This window comes from Neopsephotus bourkii, unplaced genomic scaffold (assembly GCF_033783945.1).
Source record: "Neopsephotus bourkii isolate Nb327-2 ecotype Australia unplaced genomic scaffold, CSIRO-AGI_Nbou_v1 NB_1287, whole genome shotgun sequence".
In the NCBI taxonomy this organism is placed as follows: Eukaryota; Metazoa; Chordata; class Aves; order Psittaciformes; family Psittacidae; genus Neopsephotus; species Neopsephotus bourkii.
In genome coordinates this window covers 3,375,913-3,401,076 of record NW_026901771.1, presented here as the reverse complement: position 1 = coordinate 3,401,076, position 25,164 = coordinate 3,375,913, and the positions used below count along the sequence as shown (strand labels likewise).

The following is a 25,164-nucleotide window of genomic DNA, read 5'->3' as shown; positions in this document are numbered from 1 at the left end:
GAATGCTGTTAAATGGAATACTACAGTGACTTCTCTTTTTTTTTTTTGCCAATTCAGAGCTCCTAATATGGATGAGAGAGAGGAGTAGATGACTGTGGCTAAAGGTGAAGAAGGAGAGCAGTTAAGATCTTACTGCTAGATGGTGAAAGGGTCGAGCGGCATACCTATAGCAGAAAGAACAAGTGAGCGGAAAGAAACAGTCGCAAGATGAAATTAAGGAATCAATTGAGGATAGTTGAAAGAACACAGCAAGATCATTTGCTGTCATTCTAGACTGTACAAGGTGTTTCTGGAAATAAGAGAAAGTAAGACCTGTATATGCTGAGCTGCTTTACTGTGGAACAATATTTGCATTCCTTTTCTCCAGATGTAATTTCACCATTCCAAAATGGGAAAGTTTTCAGCCAAAGGACATGAGATGCAGTCAGAAAAGTTAACGTGTAATTGCCACAGAATTTCCATTCCCTATCTTCCTCCTTGGTCCTAGTGACCTATTCTTGCTGCTTATATTGCCAAACCTATTACGCACTGGACCGCTCCCTGACATGTTCTGATTGTTAACAGGGCATAAAACTAACCAGGAAAAAGGAAAATGAATTCTATCTTCTGTTGGGTTAATAAACTAACAGTCACAAAAACATGCAGGAAGCACCAGTATGGCCACAAGTATGGAAGGCCCGAGAGAGAGAACTTGGTGAGAAAAGAAACAGGAAAGAAAAAAGTTAGTAAAATCTATTTTAATAAAGACAATTTTTCCTTGAAAACTACATCTATAACAGTGATCCTTTTTTTTTCTTCATTATATATTCTCCATTCAAACACAGCACTCTTTCAGCACTAGCACTACTTAGCAGTAGTTTTCACTGTGCTTTGCTCCAGCCATGTGCCACAAAGGCAGCGTACATCAGAAAGGGGAAGCTCAATCTGGTTCCTTTTTCTACCTCAGGGAAAACGAGTGTTACATTTCAGTTACATCCATGCAAATGAGGTGTTCACAGTAGTCAGTGAAAGAGTGTTTTCTTCCTCATTTTATGAAAGCAAACAGACACATAAGCTGAAAAGTATGTAACTTCTACCCTGGCATGGTTCCACGTGCGAGCTGTCAGTATGTGTTTAGTGATCCATACAGGTTTTATCCAGTCCTGGCATGGATTTGCAGTTCTAATGAGCCTTGGCAAATTAGCAAGAGCACATCATAACCTATTTCTGGTATGTGCCATGATCATCTCTTTGCAGTATTGCAGTTTGTATGGCATCTGGAGTGTTATCCTGGGCTACTGTAGCATGGCATTGTGAAGATGGTTCGGATGGCTTTTTTGCTGTGTGGTGAATGACTGTTTCCAAGGGCAGCCATCAGCTGCAGGGACAGTGCCTGCATCAACACCATGCCACATCACTGGCAGACCAGGCTGCTATTTGTAAGTTGTGCTGTGAAAGCAGGACATCATTTTTGCTTTCTCCTGAGGCAGCAGTAGTGGTGATACTGCAGCTCCTGTTGTTCGTGAAGGGAAACTCTGTTTTATGAAGGCTTCTGTTCTGAAGAGATAGCTTTCTTGTTCAACAAATGACCAGAACACTCAATGTGTGTATATATGGTTGAACTGATGGCTTTGAGAGAATTTATTAATGGTGATAACTGCAAGCCTGCTTGTTCCATATCGTATCTGTATTCACAAGAAAAGTGATGACTGGTTGCAAAGGGTCTTTCTATGAGTATTGGAGAATTTCAGGATAGAGTGGTCATAATTCAGGACATCTGTGTTGTTCTGAATGTTCTGAATCATATTTGATGCCAAAGATGATCTGTGTGATGGCGACACTGTTTCTTGAGAAGAGTTGTCACATCTACTGGCTACTGGCAACCTCTGATTCATAAGCCTGTTCTGTGAAACCCCTTGCAGATGAAAGATGTCAGAGTGTTTCAGGAGAAAGTGTTAACTGTGAGAAGCTGTCACTGACACTGGGCTGAAGAGACTTCTTTGAATACATTGGAACTACTGATGAGGTATCTGCTCTTGCCCATTGCCTCCTCTGTTCCTCCCTGCTTCTTCCAAATTTCCTCTCACTTGTTAAAATAGAAAAGCTCTTGTTTGAATCACCATTATGTGACCCTTTACTTCTCACACTTCAAACTGTGGCACTGCGACACACCAGACCTCTCACAAGTTTCCAGTCTCCACCTTGCTGTAAATCCATCAATACCGACAAGTCTCCGTTGATACTGGTGAAGCTTCTGTCTTTGACGGTGCTCTTGTTTCCAAGCTTTTGATGGTGCTATTGTTTCCAAGTCTTTGGTGTTGCTATATATACCCTGATTCCCCTGTTCATCAAGCTACTTGGCAACAACTCTGACTGTCATCAAGACTTCCTAAATTTCTGTTTCAGCCACTGCGATGGGATGTATATTTGGCCATGTGAAGAGAAGATAAAGGGCCTTCATGATAAGAGCTGACTGGGGGATAGGGCATGTGGAAGTGAAGTTGATTTGTCCAATTTCCTATGAGCACTCTAAAGGACAAATGATGCACTGACCTTTATTTAAGCAAAATCCCTGACAAGTGTTTGCTCATACTGAGTACTGCGGCTTCCTGCATCTCTTGCTTCTGCTTTCCTGTTGAAACTCGATCCTGAAGTGTTCTTGCATGGCAGCCCAGCTACGGTGAACTTTGTTAAGCCTGTCTCACAGTTTCTACAATCCCAAACCTGAATTACATGAAAACAGCAGCATGAGTTTCTACCAGATCAACACATTTCATCATGAGGCTGGAGAAGGCAGAAATACGTTAATTTCCATGCAAACTATGTATGACTTGTTTAATATAATTAAGACCAAAATACAAACCATTAAAAGACTTGTAGAGATCTTTTCAGAGATTATTTTTTATGCTCTTATTTTACATTTTGTTGATTTGCAGGCTGGTTTTCTTAGAGGTAGTGTTGTAACTGGAAGGTCAAACAAGAGTAAAGTTTGACTGCACAGGTTTCCAAACAAAACAAAACCAAAAGCAAGGCTTCTTGTGAATTGTAGCCCTCTAAATGGAGATGTTTTGGCTAGAAATTGCCATAGTAAAAGGACTGGGGGACACCAGGACAGGGAGTGAGTGAGTGGCTGTGTGGTGCTTAATTGCTGGCTGGGGTTAAATGCCAGCACATGACAGTCTCAATGCACTCTACTAGGATGTTTTTGATGTAGCAGTTCAGCTCCCTGCACTCTAGGAATTCTACTGGATTCTTACTACAAACTGTGCTCTATGCAGGCTGATTTTCCAGTGGTGCTCAGTTGTTTGTCCTCTTAGTGCTACCAGGCCAGTGAGGTGCTGGACAAATTGGTCCACAGGATCATTTTTCATTAGTTGTTCTGCCATTGAAGTTTGATGTGGAAACACTGTTTTGTGAGACGTTGTCTGACAATACTCCAAAAAGTTTAGGGAGCACATGTCTGTAATAAGTGAACTTTAAGCCACTGAATCAGTTTTTACTGCAGGGCTGACAGACAGGGTATATTATGTATTTTATGAATATTAGTATTCAGCCCATGCCAATTGGAACTGTGTTCTATTGTGATATGTACTGTACAAACACAGTAGGATGTATATTTAGTCATTCACACAATCCCCCACATTTCCCCGTGAACAGATTTCCTACGATTCCATTTCTAGGTATTTAGTGTATGGTTCCTAAATGGTAGACATTTTCTTACTGAATACCGTGATTATTTTTAAGACATTATATATGCATTTGTCTAAGTCAGTATTGGCTGTTTCCTGCTGCTGTATGCTGCTAGACCCTCCTTACTCTTCCGTGTGCCATTTATTGGTTAGCAAAGAAATAATCCATTATTTTGCCTCTGCATAACCCATCTTTGCCCTTTTCCCGGTGGCCCATCCTCGTTGAGTTATCAGTAGGTGCTTTTTCAGGCAATTCTCTTGAGGAAATTCATTGTGAACAGCCTGCACATTGTTTGTTTATGGCCCTGATTCCAGGAAGTTACAATATCCTCCCCTTCCCGAAACTAAGGGCACTGTGCGCTTTTCTTCTATTGAGCAGTAATAGCAAGGAAAGGGGAAGCAAGGAGACTGTTCTCCCAGCTGAGAAGCTGAGCTCTGATTCAGGTAGTCTCAGTGCAGTTTCCAGTTGCTACAGACCTTTACACTGTGACTTTAAGCAAATCTGTTTGCAGGTTTCTTGGTGAAAAAATGCTTTTAGAATGGGGCCTCACTCTTACTTTCTGCCTTGCGCATAGGGCAGAGATTTTACTGAGCTGTCTCGCAGGCTCCTTCAGTGGGAAAAAAAGGAATAGAAACGTTTCACAGAAATCACATTTCAGGTGTCGATCAAGTCTAAATCATCAGCAGCTCCCCCATGTGCTCACAAGTGATCTTTCGTGCCCCGGGGTGTAAGTCCTATCGGGCTTCCCTAACGCGTTTAGAGCACGGTAGTTTGCGGACGCTCCCTACCCCGCGCCCGCACCGCAGTGGATCGTGCCGTCCACACTAATAAGCAGCTGCTCCGGCTCTTAAAGAGACCGCGGCAGCCTCCTAACTTCCCGGGATCCTGTCCAAGGAGGGATGTCCTGCCGGAGGAGGGTGGTCTGGGTGTCCTGGCGCCAGGGATTCCCCAGCTTGATGGGGTCTGACAACAGCCGTTCCCTGCTAACTCTCCTACTGGAGGCTGCTTTAACCCCTTCTGTTTCCATCAGTTTCAGGCTGACAGGAGGTGTTTGTGGGGAATAATCCCATCTGATTCAGATTATTCAGATTATGTTTGGTGTCCGCAGTATAGAAAGGACATGGAACTGTTGGAACAAGTCCAGAGCAGGGCCACGAGGATGATCAGGGGACTGGAGCACCTCCCATATGAAGATTGGCTGAGAAAGTTGGGGCTGTTCAGCCTGGAGAAGAGAAGGCTGCGTGGAGATCTCATAGCAGCTTCCAGTATCTGAAGGGGGCCTATAGGGATGCTGGGGAGGGACTCTTCATTAGGGACTGTAGTGATAGGACAAGGGGTAACAGGTTAAAACTTGAACAGGGGAAGTTTAGATTGGATATAAGGAATAAGTTCTTTACTTTAGGGGTGCTGAGGCACTATAATGGGTTGGCCAGGGAAGCTGTGAATGCTCCATCCCCAGTGGTGTTAAAGACCAAGTTGGACAGAGCCTTGGGTGACATGGTTTAGTGTGAGGTGTCCCTGCCCATGGCAAGGGGGTTGGAATTGGATGATCTTAAGGTCCTTTCCAACCCTAACTGTTCTATGATTCTAAATTGTAGTATCTGCACAGAGAGCAGCTTTATCCCTAACTCTGCAAAAGAAACTTGTCCGATTGCCTTTCCATCCTGGCATTCCCTTGTCCTCACCTGCACTGATCCTCCAGATCTGACTTCCCTTCTTCTCCATCCCGTATATCTTCCTAGCAGTAACAGTGACAGTTTGGAAACTTGTGGATACATACACAGCACAAAAACTTTGCATGTGTGCCCTATCCTTTTTGGATTAGACTGGTATTATTCCCCTAGCTTGAATAGCATTTCATTGCTGCACACTGCTAAACTTGTTGACCCAACCTAGGCAAGGCCCCTATCTTCACCTATGTGCTCTTGAGCCTTCCCTCACTCCAAGGGTTTGTCTCTCTGCTGCCAAAAACATCTGTCCATCCATTTTAACATGATCCTGGCAATCCTTTCACATCTCTGCCTTGATTTCACATGTAATTCACAGACATGAACTGGCTTCGTATGTCCGTTTATTACTCCTTTTGAGGGACTGGGCTGATGAAGAGTATGAAGAAGGTGTTTCTTTGTTAAAATTTTTGGTTAAAGACAATCATTAAATTGATTGTGCAATAAAGCCTACAAACTAAGTCTTTTCTCTTAGGCATGATTATAATACAGGTAATGCACTGGTGCTTGCAAAATATGAGCTTCTTGAGGCTGCCTTCCTCTGCGAGAGCTGGCCTCACATGTCTTGTCTCAGGTTAGCCTGAGCTATCCTCTTGTTGAGCACCTGTGATCCACTTCTAGGGCACGACCTGCTGGATGCTACAAACTTTCTCTGCCATTCAGTGCTCTTACATATGCCAAGAAGATCCTTACCCACTGAATGATTAGAAAACCTGATTACTTTAGGGTGGAAATGAGGGAAGAATTTGAACTCGGTTATGATCTGATACACTGCAGAACTTGAAGCCCTTCATTTTGTACTGAAATGATGAACTTTGAGCTTTTGAACATTCTTTGCCACAGGTGTTCTGCCCTTCATTTTGTACTGAAATGATGAACTTTGAGCTTTTGAACATTCTTTGTCACAGGTGTTCTAACACCACAGCATAATTAGGATGGAAGGGTCTCATTTAGGTCAACTGCCCTACACAAGATGGACAACTGCAAAGCTAGAACATGCTGCTCAGCACCTCATCCATACTTCTGAAGGTCTCCAAGAACGGAGATTACTCAGTCTCTCTTGGCACTTCTTCCCAATACTGAACAACCCTCACGGGAGGAACCAGTTTTTCCTTATGGCTAGCTGAAATTTTCCATGGTGCAACCTGAATGTTACCTCTTGTCCTTGTGCTGTGTACATACATACTGTCAAAATCTCTCCCAATTCATATGCTACTGACAGTCAGATAACTTAGTACATATTTCTCATATCATTAAGTTCTACTAGCAGAAAACATTGCTTAAAGCTTGAAAATCAACTGAATTGTTGCCTAAGGGCTCTGAGAGGAGGTTGGTGATGCAGTTTCAAGGGGTCAGTTCATCATTCTATTACTTGCAAAAAAAGGGAGTCCTGCCATAGCCCATTTCCACCCCTGGCCACTTATTGCAGTCCTCTTCATTGCACCAACACTAGCACTAGTTCACTGAACACCAGTTCAATGAACACTAGTTCATTGCACCTGACTATCAGGATGTCACCTGGATCAGCAGGCTGATCCGAGTGGAATTGTTTTGGTGTCAGTGTAGTCTGCAGGTGTCTCAAGCTGTTTATGCTACTGTTTTGACAGACCCTGAGCTGTTTTCTCTTTCTGGCCCTGGGTAACAGTGACGGCCTGTCTGTGCCAGTTTATCCATATGTAGAATAGTGGTAATATCAATAATGTATTGTGACATCTGCAAATGAAGGTGTTAAGGAAACATGGAAACAATTTCTTCTAGATTCTTTATAGACAAAACATGAAGCCCCAGTCAGTTTATAATCTAAGTGTGATTTAAAGGCTTGTAGAAATGGCAGGATGTTATAATTTTATTAATCAGGTTATGATAACACCGATTTAAAATTGTAAAATGCCAGAACAGTCACATGAGGAGTCAAGTATGTATCTAATATTATCCAGAATGAAATGCATACATTTATGCTTCTGTATCTGCAGGTAGATATACAGGTACTGATAATCTGTTGTTTACTGAAAAGCCAAACAAAAACTGCTTTTCTAATATTTACAATACCAATTTTCTTACATTATTGAGTTTTACCATACTTTGTTCTTAGCCTGCTTTTCTGGAGACAAAACTTATCTTAGACAGTCTGTGTACGTGCATCTGTACACCATTATTCCTCAGTAACCTTTGGAATAATTATCTTCTACTAAAATTAGGGGATCAAAGTCTTCATTTGTTCATTTGAGCAATTTCTCCAAGTTGTATTTTGATAATGATTGCTTTGATAATGACCTCAAAGATAAATTGTTCTCTTATCTCAGAGAAAAGGTTCCTGAAAACTTAATAAAAATGGTCCAGTGGGAAATAAAATACCTGTAAATGTCTCAAAAGAGGGAAAGGTTGCAAAGTGAACCTCATCAAAAAGTCAGTGCAACAGAAGGGTCTTGTGAGTGCTCCAGGAGACTCAGAGCTCTTAGAGCTCTTATACAAAGCAAATCCAGGGAAATTCACTTTTGGTTTCAATGCCAAAGTGCTTACCTTTTCTTTATTAAAATAAAGCATTTCCAGCCTGCATAACTGTGGCGAAAGGGCTGACAAATCTTGAGCCATGAAGTTTTTGAAGAGAACACAATTAAAACAATTGCAGATACAATTACAGTGCCCTCTTTTTAAGAGTTGTCTGACTCACAACTGAGGTTACAATACCAACGTTTTTTATTAGGTACTTCATTTTTTAATGTAATTTCAGGAAAATTCATGACTTCTGGTAAAATTAATGCAGATATTTTTTTCAAAGGATGGGAGAAGTTAAATAGGGCAGAAAAGCCAATGATGACCTATTGTCTGAGTACGCTGATATGGGTTCTTGTGTGTGTGTATCTCAGTGGTGCCTCTGCAATGGCTATGGTCATTGGAAGAATTAACAGAAGGAATCAGTGTTGGTTGACATGACCTACTCAGAGATCCCCCCAGCAGGCTGATGGGACCAGAATGAGTTACTCCAGTGCAAAATAGAGTGGTTTGGCCTAAGAATGAAAACTAATTTTGCTCTGAGACAGATCTGAAGCATTCACACAGTTGTAGGTAGCAGCCCTCGACAAAGGCAAAATGCTTTAAATGCCTTCAGCTACGTCTGCCAGAACTCATTTTACCATTGCCTAAGACTTGTACCGCATAGGATCTTTAATTACCTACAAAAATTGTGACTAACAGTCATTCCAATCCACAGGTCAGTCTCATGACACAGGATTACCAAAAGCGTTGCAGAAAGTAATGTAATAACCTGCCCGCTCAGATTATCCTCTTTGAGTGCCTCTGCTATGGTAGTAAGTCAGTACTAAGGAAGCATTTCTCATGTATTTTCAGTCTGCTGCTTTCCCTTCATACTCTGATCCACACACGTGAATCTCCATGACCCAGCTCACTGCCACCAAATAACTCTCATTATATACTTGAGAGGACTGAAAAATTGCTCTTTGCTATGGAGAAAAACAAAACAACAATGAAATAAAATAACCAAAACCAAACCAACCAGCCAAAGCCACCAAAACACCTCTCCTTTATAAAGGTCATCCCTGCAGTTCTGGGACTAACAGTGCAGGGAGCAGGATATAGATGCACAGGGCTGCCCATGCTCCACCTATGGAGCTGCCGGTCTGGCCCCTTCTGCCAGGGCCAATCTTCTCTGCATAGAAGCAGAGCTGCTCCACAGGCTGCTCTTCATCGACAATGATCTCTAGTTTCAAGTATGACAGCACCGACCTCCATTCATCTGCAGGTGGGGGCAGCGGAAGAGAAAGGGAGGGAGGGAGAGGGAGGACACTGCAACCTACGTGAATAATTGATAGTGCAAGGAAAGGAGAGCAGCTGGGTTCCCCGTCTCCATCTGCTCACCAGCTGGGGATGAGAGAGCCTTGCTCAGGTAGGGGATGAACAGCTTAGCTGGTTTTATTCTCATCTTGCCTGCAATGCCAATTAAATATGTTTTGCATCTAGAGGGAACGGGAGCAAAGATAGCAGGGGGGCGGGGGGGAAAGAAGGCTGATTCAGATCTCTTCTGCTCGTGTGACATTGTGTAATGGATTGACTTTGGGGCAGTTTCAGCCTGAGCAGGAAAGTGGCTGTATGGTTTTTAAAAGACATTGTGCTATACTGCGTTATGTAGACAAGCAGTTGCAGAGAGTGGAGGTGGGGAGAGCAGATGTCAGTGTAGGAAATGAGACAAACTGGAGAAAGGGGGGGGGGGAGAGGACATGAATGAAGGTCTGTTCAAAGAAATCCCACCCTGATTCTGTCAACCCTTGACATAAAATGATGGGTGCAAATGAGCAGTGGGAGGTGCTGTCTCTGCATGCTCGGTACTATATTTAGAAGCTGTGTGCGTATATCTGTGGAAGCAGCTGATGTGAAAACACGTATGTTTGTGTGTGTGCATCTATGAGTTTGTGGTGACAGAGTGTAATATTACAGTAAAGCACACAAAAATACACTTTCTGCCCTGAAGCGCTTACCCTTGAAGGATATGCTGCTGTGTTTCTGTGGTATTGCACAGTTTCTGTGGACCTTCTGATGTTCTCATAATGACTTCATGAAATTGCAGAGATCAGTTTTTGTGTTGCAGTTGATACAAACTTTTCCTATGTGAGCAAGAGAAAATGCTACTGCATTTGTGAGAATGGTAAAACTCTGTTTAAAAAACCCACAAAAACAGCAAAAGGTATAGATACCAATTACTGTAATCCATATATTAACATACCTACAAAGATAACCCGAAAGAACAGAAACTTGTGTGACAGTCCCTAAACCACACAGTAACTATAAAATGCATAATGATCTATGCAAATACAGACAAATATATGGATTACAACACAGGACTGCAAGTACGCTGAATGAGTCATATAAGAATGCAAGTATCAACAGGAACTGAATCTGCTTAGTGCAATTAAAGTCTTTTTAAGGTGATATTGTTGCATCAGCTATGTGAGTAGTGACAATCGTTAGCTTTATTATAAGTAAGCAAAAAGGGGGCCTATGATTTGCTTACAGGCGGCAGTGATTTATTCATATGTTTATTTCTAAAGGAGACTGATCAGAGCAGTAATTAGGGTATTTAATAACTGTGCTGGTTTGCTTGTGAGTCTTCAGTGCTTTGTACCCAACGGGAATCGCACAGGAGGTTAGGTAAAGCTGTGAGACGGTTAAATGAAAGCTGAGCCCAGTGTTGTTTAGTACGGAAACAAAGTTGGCTCTTGTCTATAGTGGCAAGCTGCCGAAGAATGGCAGAACAACCTCTGTATAGTTTGCTTTCTCCACGGCCAGGCTTGCTATTGCTGCTGATAATGACCCTGGGATGGGGGAGGGCAGTAGTTACTGCTGGCAGCCCTCCCTAACAGCAGAAAATAATGTCTCTTCCTCTTTGCTGGATGCAGCAGAAGTGGCAAGCTTGGCTCTTTGCCTTGGTCCACTCACATCTCCGCTCAGAGATCCAGGTGAATGAGTAGGAACTGCCTGTGCAGAAAGCAGCTGTTGTATTCAGTGCTCTGGACCCATCTGGGAGGTATCTGGGTTGGAGCAAGGCGATGGGCTGTATTAGTTAGCCCCTACTCCATCATTGGAGTTGCTGGGGCTGGGGGAATGTAGACAAGAGGAAATGGAAAGACCTGGTTCCTCTGTCAAATCCTGTCTCCCATTTCCTACTGCCCCCTTCAAGAGTTAGAACAAACCCAGTGTGAGGCGGACACTTGGCAAAAGGTTGTAGCTGCTGCCTTTAGAGGTCCTGATGTGAAGAGGAGACATTACATCATCCTGTAGAATGAAATTTGGAGTTACAGGGGGAAAAAGTGTGTCTAGAGGAGCTGTTTTCTTGTTTGAACGCAAGCGTATGTATTGTTGCAATGGAAAATCGTGATCTTACTCTCAGTTTTTGATGTGTGAACAAAAATACATGCTTCTGACCCCTCAAAATTTGAGCTGCCCTAGAGAACAGCTTACATGTTAGATCAGAGAGCTATTTGAATGGAAAGCTAAATCTCTAGTACCTGATATGCATCAGCTCCACATACCAAGGGCTAGTGGGTTTGGTATCCTGTTAGTCTTCCCTTGAAAGGAATCGGAAGTTGTGGAGGATTGCCTTGCTGCTCACTTTTCCCACTCTGGGGAAGAGATCTTACTCTACATGAGAGTTGAATGGGGGAACCCTCTGCTGTCCTTGTCCAACACTGCTTGTGTTACCATCACTGACTCCCCGGAAGACAGCTTCTTCGGCTCGGCTGTCCCAGCAGTGCGCTCCTGCAGGTTGTGACCATTCATGGGTAGCCCATAAAGGATGTAGGGGAACTGCTCTTCCGCAGCGGGGAGGGGGGGGAAGTCATCACCCCATCCTCCGCTGCCTCATCTTCTTCCCCCTCCTCTCGCCGTTCCCCCGTGCCGCTGGCGTGGCTGGGGCCCGGTCCCGGCTTTAGGTGCTTTTTGCTTCCTCTCCTTTGAAGCGCGGCTTGAGAGGAAGAGGAGGGGTGCGGAGCCGGGGCTGTGCCGGGAGCCGGGAGGGAGCCTGTGCCCTTCTCCATGGCGAGGCAGGAGGAGAGGAGGCTCCCGAGGAGGGAACCGGGGAGCTGACTCAGCGGAGCAGCCCGGCATGTCTTCCCGGGAGCACGGCTTCCCTGCCGGAGCCTGCGGAGGGTAGGTACTGGTGCGGCTGGAAGTGAGGTTCCTAACGGGAGGTCAGAGGCTGTAGGCAGAAATGGAATGGAATTGATTCTTTTGAGTTTTAGGGGTTTGTGTGCGAGCATTGAGTAATTAAAAACACGTATTAGTGTCTTATTGCAAGAATCACTTCTCAGGCTGGGACACCAGTTATTGTACTGACTGTTGTTAGCTGAAATCATCATCATAATTAGCTGAAAATCGTGCTGTATTGTTTTTCCTGCTGGAAAGCTTCCAGATTGGCAAAGGTTTTTACAATAGCTGTACACCTGTTTCCTTGTGATCTGTGAGGAAAACAGTTACCTGATGATTTGGGAACTGGTCTGTTCAGAGTGCAGCACATCCCCTTTACACCTGGGAAACTTAAGAAAGATGGATGAAGGGATGCGTGAAGTCTGTCAAGGCCGATTTGTATTTCTCACAGAATAAATAATAGCATTGACTTGGTTATTGAACTGGCTCAGCTGTAGCAGATGGGGATTATTTTGAGGGAGCTGTATAGAAAGATCCCAGGATTGAAATAGCAGAGGATGCTGCAATACAGGAATACAGGGCATGAGCAGAGTTGCGTGTGTGGAGGCAGTGGCTTCAAAGTCTGCAAAAGGGATTCTTGCACGTCAGAATTGAGAGTGGGGTCTTTAGCAGTGGATCAGCGGTGCCTGTTTTTAGTTTGGCTACCTGCTTGAAATTAATGGACCGCTACCTGCCTCTAGTAAAATCCTGGTCTTCTGCTCCCCTTTGTTGCCATTTCCTAAAAATTAAGCTTCAGCAAGTGTAGATTCACATGTACATGTTCCTGTCTCGGCCTGCAATTTGCTTTCCTTTTCCAGAAGGATGACATTCTGTTCTTTCTATAAAAAAAAGCTTAGTGCTTTTCATTCCAAAAGTTCCAAATTCACAAAATGGGCTTTGAAGCAATAGTTACAATGACAGCAAATAATTGTAGTATTTTGAAATAAGGTAACATAAAATCTAAGTAATTTTCCTGGACTTTTAAAGTCCCTCAGCACATTTCTAATCTGGGATCATTACAGAATTGAGAGCATCTCTACATGTATGGTAAGACCAGTGATTTTGGCATCTGTTGGCATCTCTTTGGTATCTGTTTGACAATAGAACTGTACCAGGATTGACTGGTCAGGAGCAGTTGCTGCATTGAGAGCTCAGGTCAGTCCAAAGTGTGGGGATGAATTTATGATGAGAGAACAAGGGCAGGACTGACCACAGTGACCTCATGTAGGAGCTGCCAAATTTCCACGATGCACATGTGCATTCCTCTCTTTACTGAATGATTCGGGATTGAAACCAATGCCATGCCAAAGAAAAGCACTATAGCATGGAACAAGGCCCAGGGGTATCCAGTTGCACTGAAGTTCTACTATTATACTTCTTTGGAGTTGGCTAGTTTCTGAAAATTAGAGCTTATCAAATTAAGCTCTTACCCTTTCCAGGGCTGACAGAACAGAAACTTCATGTTTCTAAAAGAAACAGTAAAATATTTCATGTACTGCCTTGGGCATCAATTTTATCAGTCCCAAACATACTTCAAGTAAACGACTAGGGTGATAAATAAAGTATGTGTTGGTATAATTTTAATTTAGAATAAACTTGCCATCTAACTGTTCCAATATTTATTTGAGGATATCAAGACTCACTCCTACATCTTCCTTCCTATATACATTATGGCTTTAATGTCTAAATGCATTGCTTCTGTCTAAATGACAGATCTCTGTCATTTGAATTTCAGGAGAAAATAATGGGATGGAAGCATTGTGTTATTTAGTGTCTATCAGCCTATATGCAAGTTACAGATGCCTTTGGGCTACTAGAATAAGTTGTGAATTGTCAGAAAATTAGTGGGCATAGAAAATGTAGATGGAACTTGTAATAGAGTGTAGCTTCCTGATTGCAGAAATGTGTTATATTTCCATACAACAGGGAATGTAGCCACTGGTTTCAAAGCAAGAGTCTGCATGACTTATAAATACCAATTCCTTAGTGCGGAAGAAACTGCAGTAGGATGCAGTAGGAGTCATGCATCTAACAGCTAGAGGATAGCAGTTCATCACTGCATTATATGATCACATAACAACCGTATTCATGCTTGCATTACAAAGTGGAGTCTTGTCTCTTATATTAGGAACTTGCTTTTTTATTCCAAGCTCCACCTGTGTGATCTTCATGATGACTTAAACCCCAGTTGTGACTGCTGGTAAAAACTATGAATAGTGTGGAACATTTATTAACTAACAGTAATAGAGCTGCAGCAGTGAGACTGTCCATGGTGCAATGGGCAATGCAATATATGTCTTTTAAACCACTGTTTGAGTTACATTTTTGTTTTCTCTTCTATGAAATCAAACACATGCTGCTGCTATTTGTGTATGCTGCTGCTCCCGCAGGGGCCAAAATAAGTCTTCAATAGAAGATGTGCAGACAAAAGCCTGGGCATGCTGGCGTTACCAGCACTGGAAACACAGAACTGTGTCTGCATCTCTCCTGCAGGATGTATCGGTTCTGTTCTAGCACCATCCCTGTTATGCTTCTGCCTTGGAGACTAATACCCAGGTGGTGACAACTGGGGCTGTTCTTCATCTGCTCATATTCAGATGTTTCAGAACTTTCAGCTCTTTATTAGGGTTCAGTTTTGAGATCTGATTCCAAAGCTTTATGTGAGACCTAACTTTAATTCTGCTGCAAATCTATAGTAGAGGAGGAACTTGGCGAAAAAAGATCATTCATCACTTACATGGCAGTTGTGAGGAAAATAGCACATGTGAACAGAGACAGAACTGTCAGGGTGGGAAGATTGTTGCTGTTATATCCACGGTGTTTGCAGGTGGCAAGTGGTAAATTAAGACAGCTTTGGGAATCTCTCAGGGAATGACAGCTTCCTCATAGACAAGCAATGGTCTGGGTAGAGGAAGAGTAAGCAGAAGGCAAAGGAGGCAATGCAGGCAAGCACCGGCATCTTGAGTTCTCCAAGAGTTGGAAGTTCTTTCTTGTTCCCCTCTACCCGTTCTGCCTCTCTCTTGCAGGAGGCCTGAGAAGGGGGTGCGCTGCTTCACTGATGTTATAGACTCTCTCACCCAAGGCTTTCCATGTGCTCTCACTCCTGCTGACCCCAACAAGGTAAAGGCAGCCCATGTTCCTGTGGCTCAGGGTTGGGATGTGCCTTGATCCACTGAGCAGAAGAAGTGACTAAAGCAAGCTCATGTACATACACATAGTCAGGCACTGGAACAGGCTGCCAGGGCAGTGGTGGAGTCACCATCCCTGGAAGTGTTCACACACCCTCAGTGCCATGGGTTAGTGGTGGGCTTGGTGGTTCTGGGGTAGAGGTTGGACTGGATGAGCTTAAAGGTCTTCTCCAACCTCGCTGATTCTGTGATTCTCTGTGTTATAGCTACAGTTGCCCACTTCTGTAAGAATCCTAAACTTGTTCATTTAATCACTTCTTATGCTATGCTGTATCAAGTTGGTAGGCTGACCCATTGAAAGAGAGAAATTCCTGATATGTGTCCAGTCAGGTTCCAGGTCAAACTTTTGCAATCAAGCTGAAGACTATTTGGCCACTTCTATTGTCCATGCTATCTGTTAAGGAAGAATGATTTAATCTTGTCTTCAGTGAGCAGGTACTTTCTGTGCCAAAACATGGAAAGAGCTGTTGGATCCTTCACTAACCTTCTAGTGGGTTACCACAGAAGCTGATGCTAGCTTCTACAACTGTTCAAATTGTTTTCCCTGTTGTCTTTTCCTTTTCACAGACTGTGGACTTGTTTGAGATGATTGAAAAAATGCAGGTAAGGAGAAGTTATTCCGTCAGACTTTGGGATCTCTTGATTTTGTTTTCATAGCCAACTGAATAATCAGCTCCTATTTGTCTTGCCGCTTCAGACCCAATACCCTTTAATTTGGGCTTGCAGAATATTTAGCTCTTCTAGGCCCAGGCTTCTGTACCTACTCTTGAATGGGGTTTCAGAAGCTTTTTCATGTGCTCATTTCTCCAGCCATCACGGTGGAAGCAATAGACACAAATTGTTATAGTTGTGTCCTTTGCAGAAGTGTGATTCGGAGAGAAAATCAAAGCTGCATTAAGGTATCTCTGGCATCTTTGCCTTGAAACTATATATCTGCTGGGTGTCAGCTGCTAAAGACAGGTGATTAAGGGGATGTTAACATAACTGTATTTAGTAAGGTCAACCAGTTTAATAAATAACTACTGCAGACCCTATCTTTAACTTGCAGAAGACAGGAGGACTCTGGCTTAATTCTCTCATAGAAATATATGCGTTTAGTTGCATATATTACATTACAAAATTAAAATAGAGTAAAAGGGGAAAAAACCCCAACTCTGCCTACCAAATAAAAAGATTGTGATGTAATAATGTGTTATATATGTAAATAAAGATGATTTGTTCACAGAGCATGCTTGGAGACTACCAAGATTTTCTCTGGATGGTACAACATTCTTTAAAATGCTGTGGTTAATTTTGACCTAACATAACATGCAACATGGCACATAACTCCTGCTTTTTATTATGTGCAGGAATTACACTTATAAGAAAAAATTAACTTATTTTCTGGAATTTGGGTGATCAAAATTTGGGCATGAGGACAATGCAAGACTTTGGTGGGACTGCAAAGGTGAGGAGGTGGAAGGTAGCAGCAAAATGCTGGGCATTTTATAACTCAGTATAGGGTCATGGGGCTGATGTATAGAGTTATTTGACAGACTAGAAAAGGAGGGAGGGAGGGTCTGAAGGTGTATCTTCTGTATATTCATGTGTATACAGATACAGACCTTGAATCCACTCTACTGACACTGAAACTATGGGATATGTTCTCAGTACTTTAGAATAACAAGCATGGCTAGCTCATTTAACTCTGCTAGAAAGTGACCTGCAGCATACAGAGCTTCTTGTTCAGTTCAAGAGCATGTTGAAAGGTGTGACAATCCTTTCCAGGCCTTTTGGAATCTGTATAAGGAAGAATCACTAGCAGATTTCCCTTACTGGAAGACTGCTGCTTAAGATTCTCAGTGTTTATCAGTTCCCAGCTTACCAGGGCCATGAGGATGATCAGGGGACTGGAGCACCTCCCGTATGAAGACAGGCTGAGAAAGTTGGGGCTGTTCAGCCTGGAGAAGAGAAGGCTGCGTGGAGACCTCATAGCAGCCTTCCAGTATCTGAAGGGGGCTCATAAGGATGCTGGACAATTCTTCACTAGGGACTGTAGTGGTAGGACAAGGGGTAATGGGTTAAAACTGAAAAAGGGGAAGTTTAGACTGGATATAAGGAAGAAGGTCTTTTCTGTAAGGGTGGTGAGGCACTGGAAGTTGTGAATGCTCCATCGCTGGCAGTGTTCAAGACCAGGTTGGACAGAGGCTTGGGTAACGTGGTTTAGTGTGAGGTGTCCCTGCCCATGGCAGGGGGGTTGGAATTGGATGATCTTAAGGTCCTTTCCAACCCTAACTAGTCAAGGATTCTATGATTCTATATGAAAGCTGTCTCACTGGGTTTGGACTTCTTTAGTTAGGGATGTAACTGAAGGAACTGATGTAAATTTCCAGCAAATGCAGACCACCTAATTTTGCATCTAGATTGATTTCTTAGCTGCCTATTGTTAAGAGATAAGGGGTTTTTATTTAGCTTGTTTTGTCACCTGGCTTGCACTAGAAGAATTAATAACTGCTCCTGAAGTATGACAGCACTTTCTTGAAAGAAAAGCTTTCTGCTTTTAAAGAGGTGTAAACTGAGGGGAGCTTTCCAGTTTTGATGCCAAACTAAGGGACTGGCCAAGTTCTAGCTTTACTCCTCATATTTATTCCAAACTTGTGTAAAATAGAAGTTCATGGACAGAGACAATTACTTATATTGGAGATATGGAGAAGGACACCGAGGGTAAGTGAAGCAGACATGCTAAAACATAGGGTTCACTGTCTGTGACTTTTATGTTTCCAGGGAAGTCGTCTGGATGAGCAAAGATGTTCCCTTCCAGCTCCTCTCAAGGTCAGGCCAAGTTGTTGTCGCCTCCTAAACTGCTGAGAATGACAAATAATTACTGACCTGGCTTGCAGTGTATTTTCACCTTGAGGTGAACAGGGAGCCTACAAACAGCCCAAGAATGCATATGTGCTTGCCTTCTTTTCTGCTTCTTCCGTGAAGCTGTTGCACAAGAGGGTGAAACTATATAGCTGACATAGAATCAACACTTCCTTTACAAATTTAAGTGGTTCCAAGAGGTGTTTCCTATTATTAACAATCTTAGCTTTGAATAAGTAATTTCTTAAAATTTATTCAGTTGAAAAGCTATAATAATAGTTTTAAAACCACATTGTGTTTATTTCAGTAGTCTGCTTGAGGACTCCTATAAATGCTACTAGAAAACTGTTGCATTTCCCTCAATATTAGGCCAGTAAGAACAGATTCCCAACTTCAAAGTCTGAAATCTCCATTTCCTCAGTCTCCACTCAGGCACAGTAACCTTAAAATCAACCTTGACATAGAATTTAATCTTGGAATGACTTTAAAAAGAAGCCACATAAAGAATTGATACAGCTGAATTCTGACAGAGATAGTCAGTGATCTTTGTGGTGAGGGAATGGGCATCAAACTGGCATAAAGTGGCTCAGATACTGCTCCTGTTCTTACTGTGATGCCTCAGGACCGCTCAGTTGTATACCTCAGGTCTAGCTATGGAGATGACACAACCTTGATCCTATTGTCAATAATAGTACTATTTCTACCATCCCTACTGTCATCTCTGTCTGCAGAAGAGCAGCAGCTGTCTAGCACTGTGTGGAAAGAAAGGAGAATGGCTCTCACTCCTAACCTCATCCAATTTCCCTATAGTTTGGCTACCTCCTCATTTTGTACACCTGTATTCTGTGTAGTTTCAAAGAGGAAGGTGGGTGAAATCCAATTCCTAAATTTATTGTTCTCAAAAGTTCTATATTGCTGAGACCTGGAAAATGGAGTCTAGCCTTAAATCCTAAAGTAAAACTCTGAAGATGAGCTAGGGCACAGTGGAAGCTGAGGGCACAGTTTGCACCATCATGAAGTCATAACACTTTAAAAGATGACCTGCATTTTTACTAATGGTCTCTTCTGGTTTCAGACAGAAGAGGAGTATATTCCTTACCCCAGCATCCACGAGGTGAGTTAGTACTGCTCTCCTCTGTTTTTCCTTGGACTTATTGGCCTGTCAGCATTCATGTTCTCTGTCCTTCTGAATAGGTATTACAGAAAGGGTGGCCATATCCTCTCATTATCTTACCCCAGTTTGGGGGCTACTGGATTGAAGGGACCAGCCACAACCTCTCCAGCTCGAGCCCAACTCTGTCTGATGCACCCTTTCCCTGGAGTGGTAAAGTGAAACTGGAAAGTGACCCGACAGCCAAGCTGTACCGCAAACATTTCCTGGGGAAGGTAAGGGTGTCCTTCAGAGCCTTCTCTCCCACCCAGCCTCAGGGCTGAGATGCATCTCAGGCTTTTTCTGATGGACTTAGAAATAACTGCACAGCTGCTGCATTTCACTTCCTCGTGATGCCATAAACTAATGTAAATGAAGTACAAACTACCATATGGCCCATAGTGTTTTAAGTTGGTCCTGTTGCTCTGTGATACGTGCATCATCCTGTGTGCTAACAGAAGAGAAAGATTTGTACAGGAAATGCTTATATTTGGTTAAGAGGCTCTTCTGAGGCTCCAGGACACATAAAAACTTTGGGATGATAAAAAAGGGAAAAGTGTAATAGCATTGGGAATTCAGATGGTACTGTTTTTAGAAGGGACTTCAGAACTGAGAGTGCAAGCCCCTCAGTAGTAAGCAAAATGGTTCATGTTTCTCAGTAGCAAGTATAGTCACCACAGAATGTGCATCAAGAAACTGGACAATGTGTTTTATAGTTGTTTGATTTAAGTTAGTTTGGTGCTAAGTGTTCCTTGACTTCCAGTCTGACAGAGGGAAACAGAGCTTGGCCTCACAAAATGGGTATTTACTGGCTCGCCATTAAGGTCTTTTAGCCTGTTCAGGAAATTGATTGATTCCCAGACTGGATCTCAGGATGATAATAGCCATCAAGAAAAGTGAGAACAAACTCATGATCTCGTCTGAGACTCGTTCACAGCATGAGGAGATAAGAAGCCTGACAGGTATACTTGCAAGGCATTCAGTGGTCTCTCTGCAACTGCTTAACAAGTTCAAAACTAGGGAAGAGGTGAACCTTTGAGCAATGCTGGGGACCTCTTCTGTGATAGTTGGGTTTGTCTGAATGATCTTGTGTAGTATTCAACACTAGAAACCAGTATTAATATGATGTTTGTAAAGTGTCCTTTGTGGAGGCTTCCCTTCTAGGCTGATAGATAAGAAGAAGGTTGTAAAACTTTGTCTTACACTGTGGGAATTATTCAATGTCTGTGTTGTTTTCAAGACTATAATAAAGAGAAGTAGCTTTAAGCCAGGAAGGATTTAATAAAGGTATACCTTGGGAATACCAGACAGAGAACCTTAGAATGCGGTTTCACAAGCACTTGAAGCTGACGGTGTTGATGAGAGAAACTTTCTTGCCATACATTCATATGTGGTCATGTATTTCTCCATTATGCTGTCCTTTCCTTGTGCTGGTTTAAGTGTTGTTGCTGCAGTGCTCTGAATATGGAGTATTCTCAGTAGAAGGAGCTATGTCTTAAGTTATTCGTGTGAAATTCTAGCTTAACCCAGGATAAAGAGGTGGAAACTACTTGAAGTAGTCAAAGGACATTTTTATTATTAGGTGTAACTGTGATGATCTCTTTTGTTACTTTAAAGTGTCTCTAATTTTGCTTCACTACAAGTCTGTGCTTTTAGTAAACATGTTCTCCAACTTGCTGAGACTGCAAGTCTTCTCATATTCATAATCATTTTCCTCTGGTATGCAAGTACATGTGTTTTGGAGCTTGTTACTGTTTTCCTGTCATGACAAGCCCAAGACAGAGCAGAGATGCAGAAAGGGCCTGCAAGAAGATAACCTTATCAGGTGTTATTTCAGTACCAGCTCAGCCTTAGTGACTCTGCAGTTGACAACAGTTGCAGTAGAGTCTTGGTCCTTGTTGTCATCTAACTCACAACACCTTGAACTTTTCCAACAAGAAGGCTTCAAGTATATCAACAACTGGAATAACAATGCTGCCTGCTCAGTATTGTGAGATTTTAGTTATCTATCACTGTTGATAGTTTTAGATGGTCAAGTATCATAATATTCCTGTAGGTCATCACGTAATCATTCAGCCACCAAGGCTGCTTTTCTTCCTTCTTCAGGGATGAAATTATCCCAGTATTTTACCAGGTGATGAGGAGTTGCCAAGCTTTTTCAAAGTTAATTGTTTTTCATTATTTTCAGTTTTTTGATGGAAGAGAATGGGCTAATGACTTTTGAATCCTGGAAAGATCTTTTTGTGTTCTCTGGCTTCCTATTGCTAAAAGAACTGATGAAACATACCAGGCTCAGAAGCCTGTGTCCCATTTTTTGGTCTTTGTAGTTCAGTGTTAAATTTGGCTGCAGCTAATTTCAGGCTTTGGCTCCTATTCCTTTGTTCTGACTTCTAGTCTTGGCTTTTGGTGGCATTGTGCCATCTTTTTCCTTAAAACCTCTATTGGGCATCCACCCGAGCTATGACTTCTTTGATTCATGTATCTCTTTGATTCTAAATTTCAACTGCCCATTGAAGATACTCTTTTGCTCCTGGAGTCTGCCTGTTCTTCAGCTGCTCTGTCTTTCTGCCCTTGGACACAATGACTACTGCACCTGATTCTTGCTCCCATCCCAAAAATGTGTTAGTATCCTGAAAGTCATGGTCATGGAGAAATAAAATGTCCTGTCAGCCTTGGGATTCCATGGATTTCATCTTTTCTTCCCAAGTAATGTAAGTTCAGTCACGACCAATGATTTGTGTGACAGATCAGTCTCGACTCCTGTGATTTGAACACTGCAGCTAGCAGCCACGTTATTCTGTTTGCTGCTCTTTACTTTATAACTTATCTTTTCCAGGACCCACTGTTTGGACGATGCTAGCACCAGAAGTCATGAAATTTCTTCCCCATAGGTCAGTAGCAGGGCAGTTCTGGGTGTTCTTGTGTGGTTTTGTTTGTTTTACTTTCTGTCTCAGAGCGGGAGTGAAGACAATGACATAAGGACTCTAATACTTAAAGTAAGGTCAGTAGCATCATCTTCACATGCAGGTTCAGGGTAGACTGTGGTCTTAGTTATTCTTTTTCCTTCTCCGCAGAGAGAGGACTGGTTTCTCTCTGTGTCCACCCACATAATCAGAGGATTTCACTAGATGTACCTTTACTTCACAGTGAGTCAGAACTATGACTAATACAAAAAAAGAGTTCAGAGTTTTCCCACAGCAAAAGCCAGTCTCACCAGTGTGTTGAGAGAGGTTGTGATCCACCAGAGAAAGAGTAGACCTGTGTTTTCTAGGCAAAAAGCTGAGGAAAGAACCATCAGATGAGCAACTCCTTGATCAAATGGCACACTTTGCTCCTATGGAGTTCTTATTATTTTTTTGTGTGTGTCTGGAGGGTTCCTTTCACTTTCAAACTTGCAAGTGCTGACTGTACAACCGGACACTTACCTTACTGTCCCAGTGCACAACACCCTTGTGTCATGCACAAGAACGCATTTATACAGTGCTTCCTTGTGATGCTTCCTTCCCCTGAGTCTTGCAATCCTAGTTACTTACTTCATGCTCCCTGGCTGTGTTCTCAGGTTGCAAGTGTCTCTGTCCTTGATTTGAGGTGACTGCTATTCTGGTGGTGGAACAGCCCGTTCATTAATTGCGGGGCTGTGCAAATCTCTCTCCCCCCATTTGATTTGACCATGACAAACACTTCTACAACCAAACAGCATAAAACCTTTGGTGTACATCAGAAAAGAATCTGTACACACTAAAATATATGCAGAGTACTTTGAATGTATCTTTCAAGTAAGTTGGTGATGGACAGCGCTATGATTAGAAAGTGTATCAACAAGCCAGATAGCAAATGGTGCGTGGCTCTTCTCTGTGCAGCAATTGACCAGTGGAACTGAGGAATCAAGTTCCCCATTAATGTATGTGCATTTTATCTCCTGAAGGCATCTGACTTTTCAGTGAGTGGACAGAACCACGAGTGGGTGATCCAGCTGGGTATCTTGACGTACATGATCTGTCTGCAGGAGATTCCAAAAGAAAACCTTGGGTTTTATTACTTTGTTTTCTGTTGCCTAAACTGATTCTGCACTGATGATCTCTGTGGACACATTCCTGATTCCACTATCAGCAGATTGCTGTATGACATTCTCCTTATTTGCATGGTGCTGAGGCATAAGGAGGCACTGATAATTCTGCCTGCTATAAGGTAGCTTAGACTGTTTTGGTTTGGAAATTCTTTATTTTGTTTTATTTATTATTACTTTTCCTTGCTGAGAAGGGGTCCTACCCTAGCTTCCATCGGTGCTAGCTCAAAAGTGTGATACAGATCTCACTATATTCTCTTGGGTTGGAGGCTGAATACTGGAATGTCCTACTGCCCCTTTCAGTAGGAGTTCTTATTAGCAGGGAGATTCAGATATTAATCTAATCAAATCTAATGCAAAGAGAATTGGATCCCCTGCATGACATTCGCTAGTCTCTATGTCCTGCTTATACCCCAAATCCAATAATTTGGACTATTTGCTGAAAGCATGAGTTCAGGCTCAGTTCTTTGGTCAGAGTTTATACAGCAGCCAGCTCCAAAAACTAGCCATAAAGTGGTTTTCCACTAGGAAGATAGGAGTGATCTAAGCATTTCTGGATGATTCCACCTACGTAGTGTTCTTATTGTGCTAGAGGTTTCCATTCACATCCCTTGTCGAAAGGCCTCTAACCACTTGAGGTTAAAGGTCATATATATTGATATATATGTTGTATCTATCTGTCTCAGTATATAAAATATATATTGTTATACCCAGGCCTTTGGCTGTATACCCAGGAGTAATGTATGACTGCAGCCACTTGCATATAGAGCCTGTGGAAGTGTTTGCATTGCAGTTCATTGTTTGACTGAATGACGCTCTCTGTTTGAGGCATGCTTACGCTTTAGTGTAAGTAGTGTTAGTGTCCCTGCTGAGAACAGTCTTCATCTGCAAAGAAGTTACCTGAACCTCTGATGCATCCTCACTGAGATGCGAGTGCTCTTACAGATCAGCCACTTGGTATAATGATCCTGCCATTACTCGTTCATATAGAAAATTCCCATGACCATATCCAGTTGAATGTGCTGGAGACCACTACTTAGTCGTGAAGGGCATGAATGGATACAGGGAAAGTCTGTGAAAGATACACATTTATTCACAGGAAAACTGTGTTGCTGAATGTTCTCATCCTATTCCTGCTCAGGAGCCCTTATGATGATGGACTGCTGAGGAGAAACTGAGCTGAGAGTAGATGAGCTTTGATTGATATGCTCATGCACTGATCATCAAGGGGGCTGGGAGACAGCATATGCCTGTCTTCAATCATGCCATTGCTAGTCAAAGAAAAAATCAGCTCTTCTTGGGTGACAAGTTGTATGCAAAAAATCTGGTAAACTTCCCTGGGGAGCGTGTTGGGAATAAAGCATTTTGGCTTTCTGTTTTCAGGAGCACCAGAACTTTTACTCCAGTGACATGTCCTTGGGCTACCTGGTACTTTCTGTGAAGTATGAACAGATTGAGAAACAGGAAAATCTACGCCTGTTGCTCAGGTAATAGTGCCTGTTGTTGAAGTGTGCGTCACTGTGCAGTGTCTATCACCTTACCTTGAGCCTCCTCAATATGGGTGGCAATCTCACGTCTTTCTCTAGTACTGGACTGCAAAGAAACCTTTGAGCCTTCTTTTCTTGCCTTCCCCTCTAAGGGAACTTAGTTTCTTTTAGGAAGCTGAAGTCATGCTTGCAGGTGCATTTTTATAGCTCCTGGGTGAACATCTGTTCTTCTCTCAAAAAGGAGGTTTTTCTGTTTATTCTGCTTACTTAGAGACACACGAGTACTCTCTAGGAGAATATGGATTTCCTGATAGAAGGCAGCCTAGCCCAGGCCTTT

The 25,164-nt window shown here is 42.6% G+C and overlaps 1 protein-coding gene across 11 annotated transcripts in view; it reads left to right on the top strand.

Annotated features, from left to right (window-relative positions):
- Nucleotides 1-8,988: 8,988 nt before the first annotated feature.
- Nucleotides 8,989-25,164, top strand: part of LOC133218729 (rap1 GTPase-activating protein 1-like) — a 41,644-nt gene continuing 25,468 nt past the window's right edge. For 4 of the 11 annotated variants that reach the window (XM_061365454.1, XM_061365459.1, XM_061365458.1 and 1 more), the window contains exons 1-7: nt 11,828-12,056; nt 15,119-15,212; nt 15,848-15,883; nt 18,044-18,091; nt 19,200-19,238; nt 19,319-19,510; nt 24,724-24,827. In XM_061365454.1, coding sequence (XP_061221438.1) covers nt 12,013-12,056; nt 15,119-15,212; nt 15,848-15,883; nt 18,044-18,091; nt 19,200-19,238; nt 19,319-19,510; nt 24,724-24,827 — 557 coding nt within the window. In that variant the 5' untranslated portion in view covers nt 11,828-12,012. The other 7 variants (XM_061365453.1, XM_061365451.1, XM_061365450.1 and 4 more) reach the window with 5 other exon arrangements.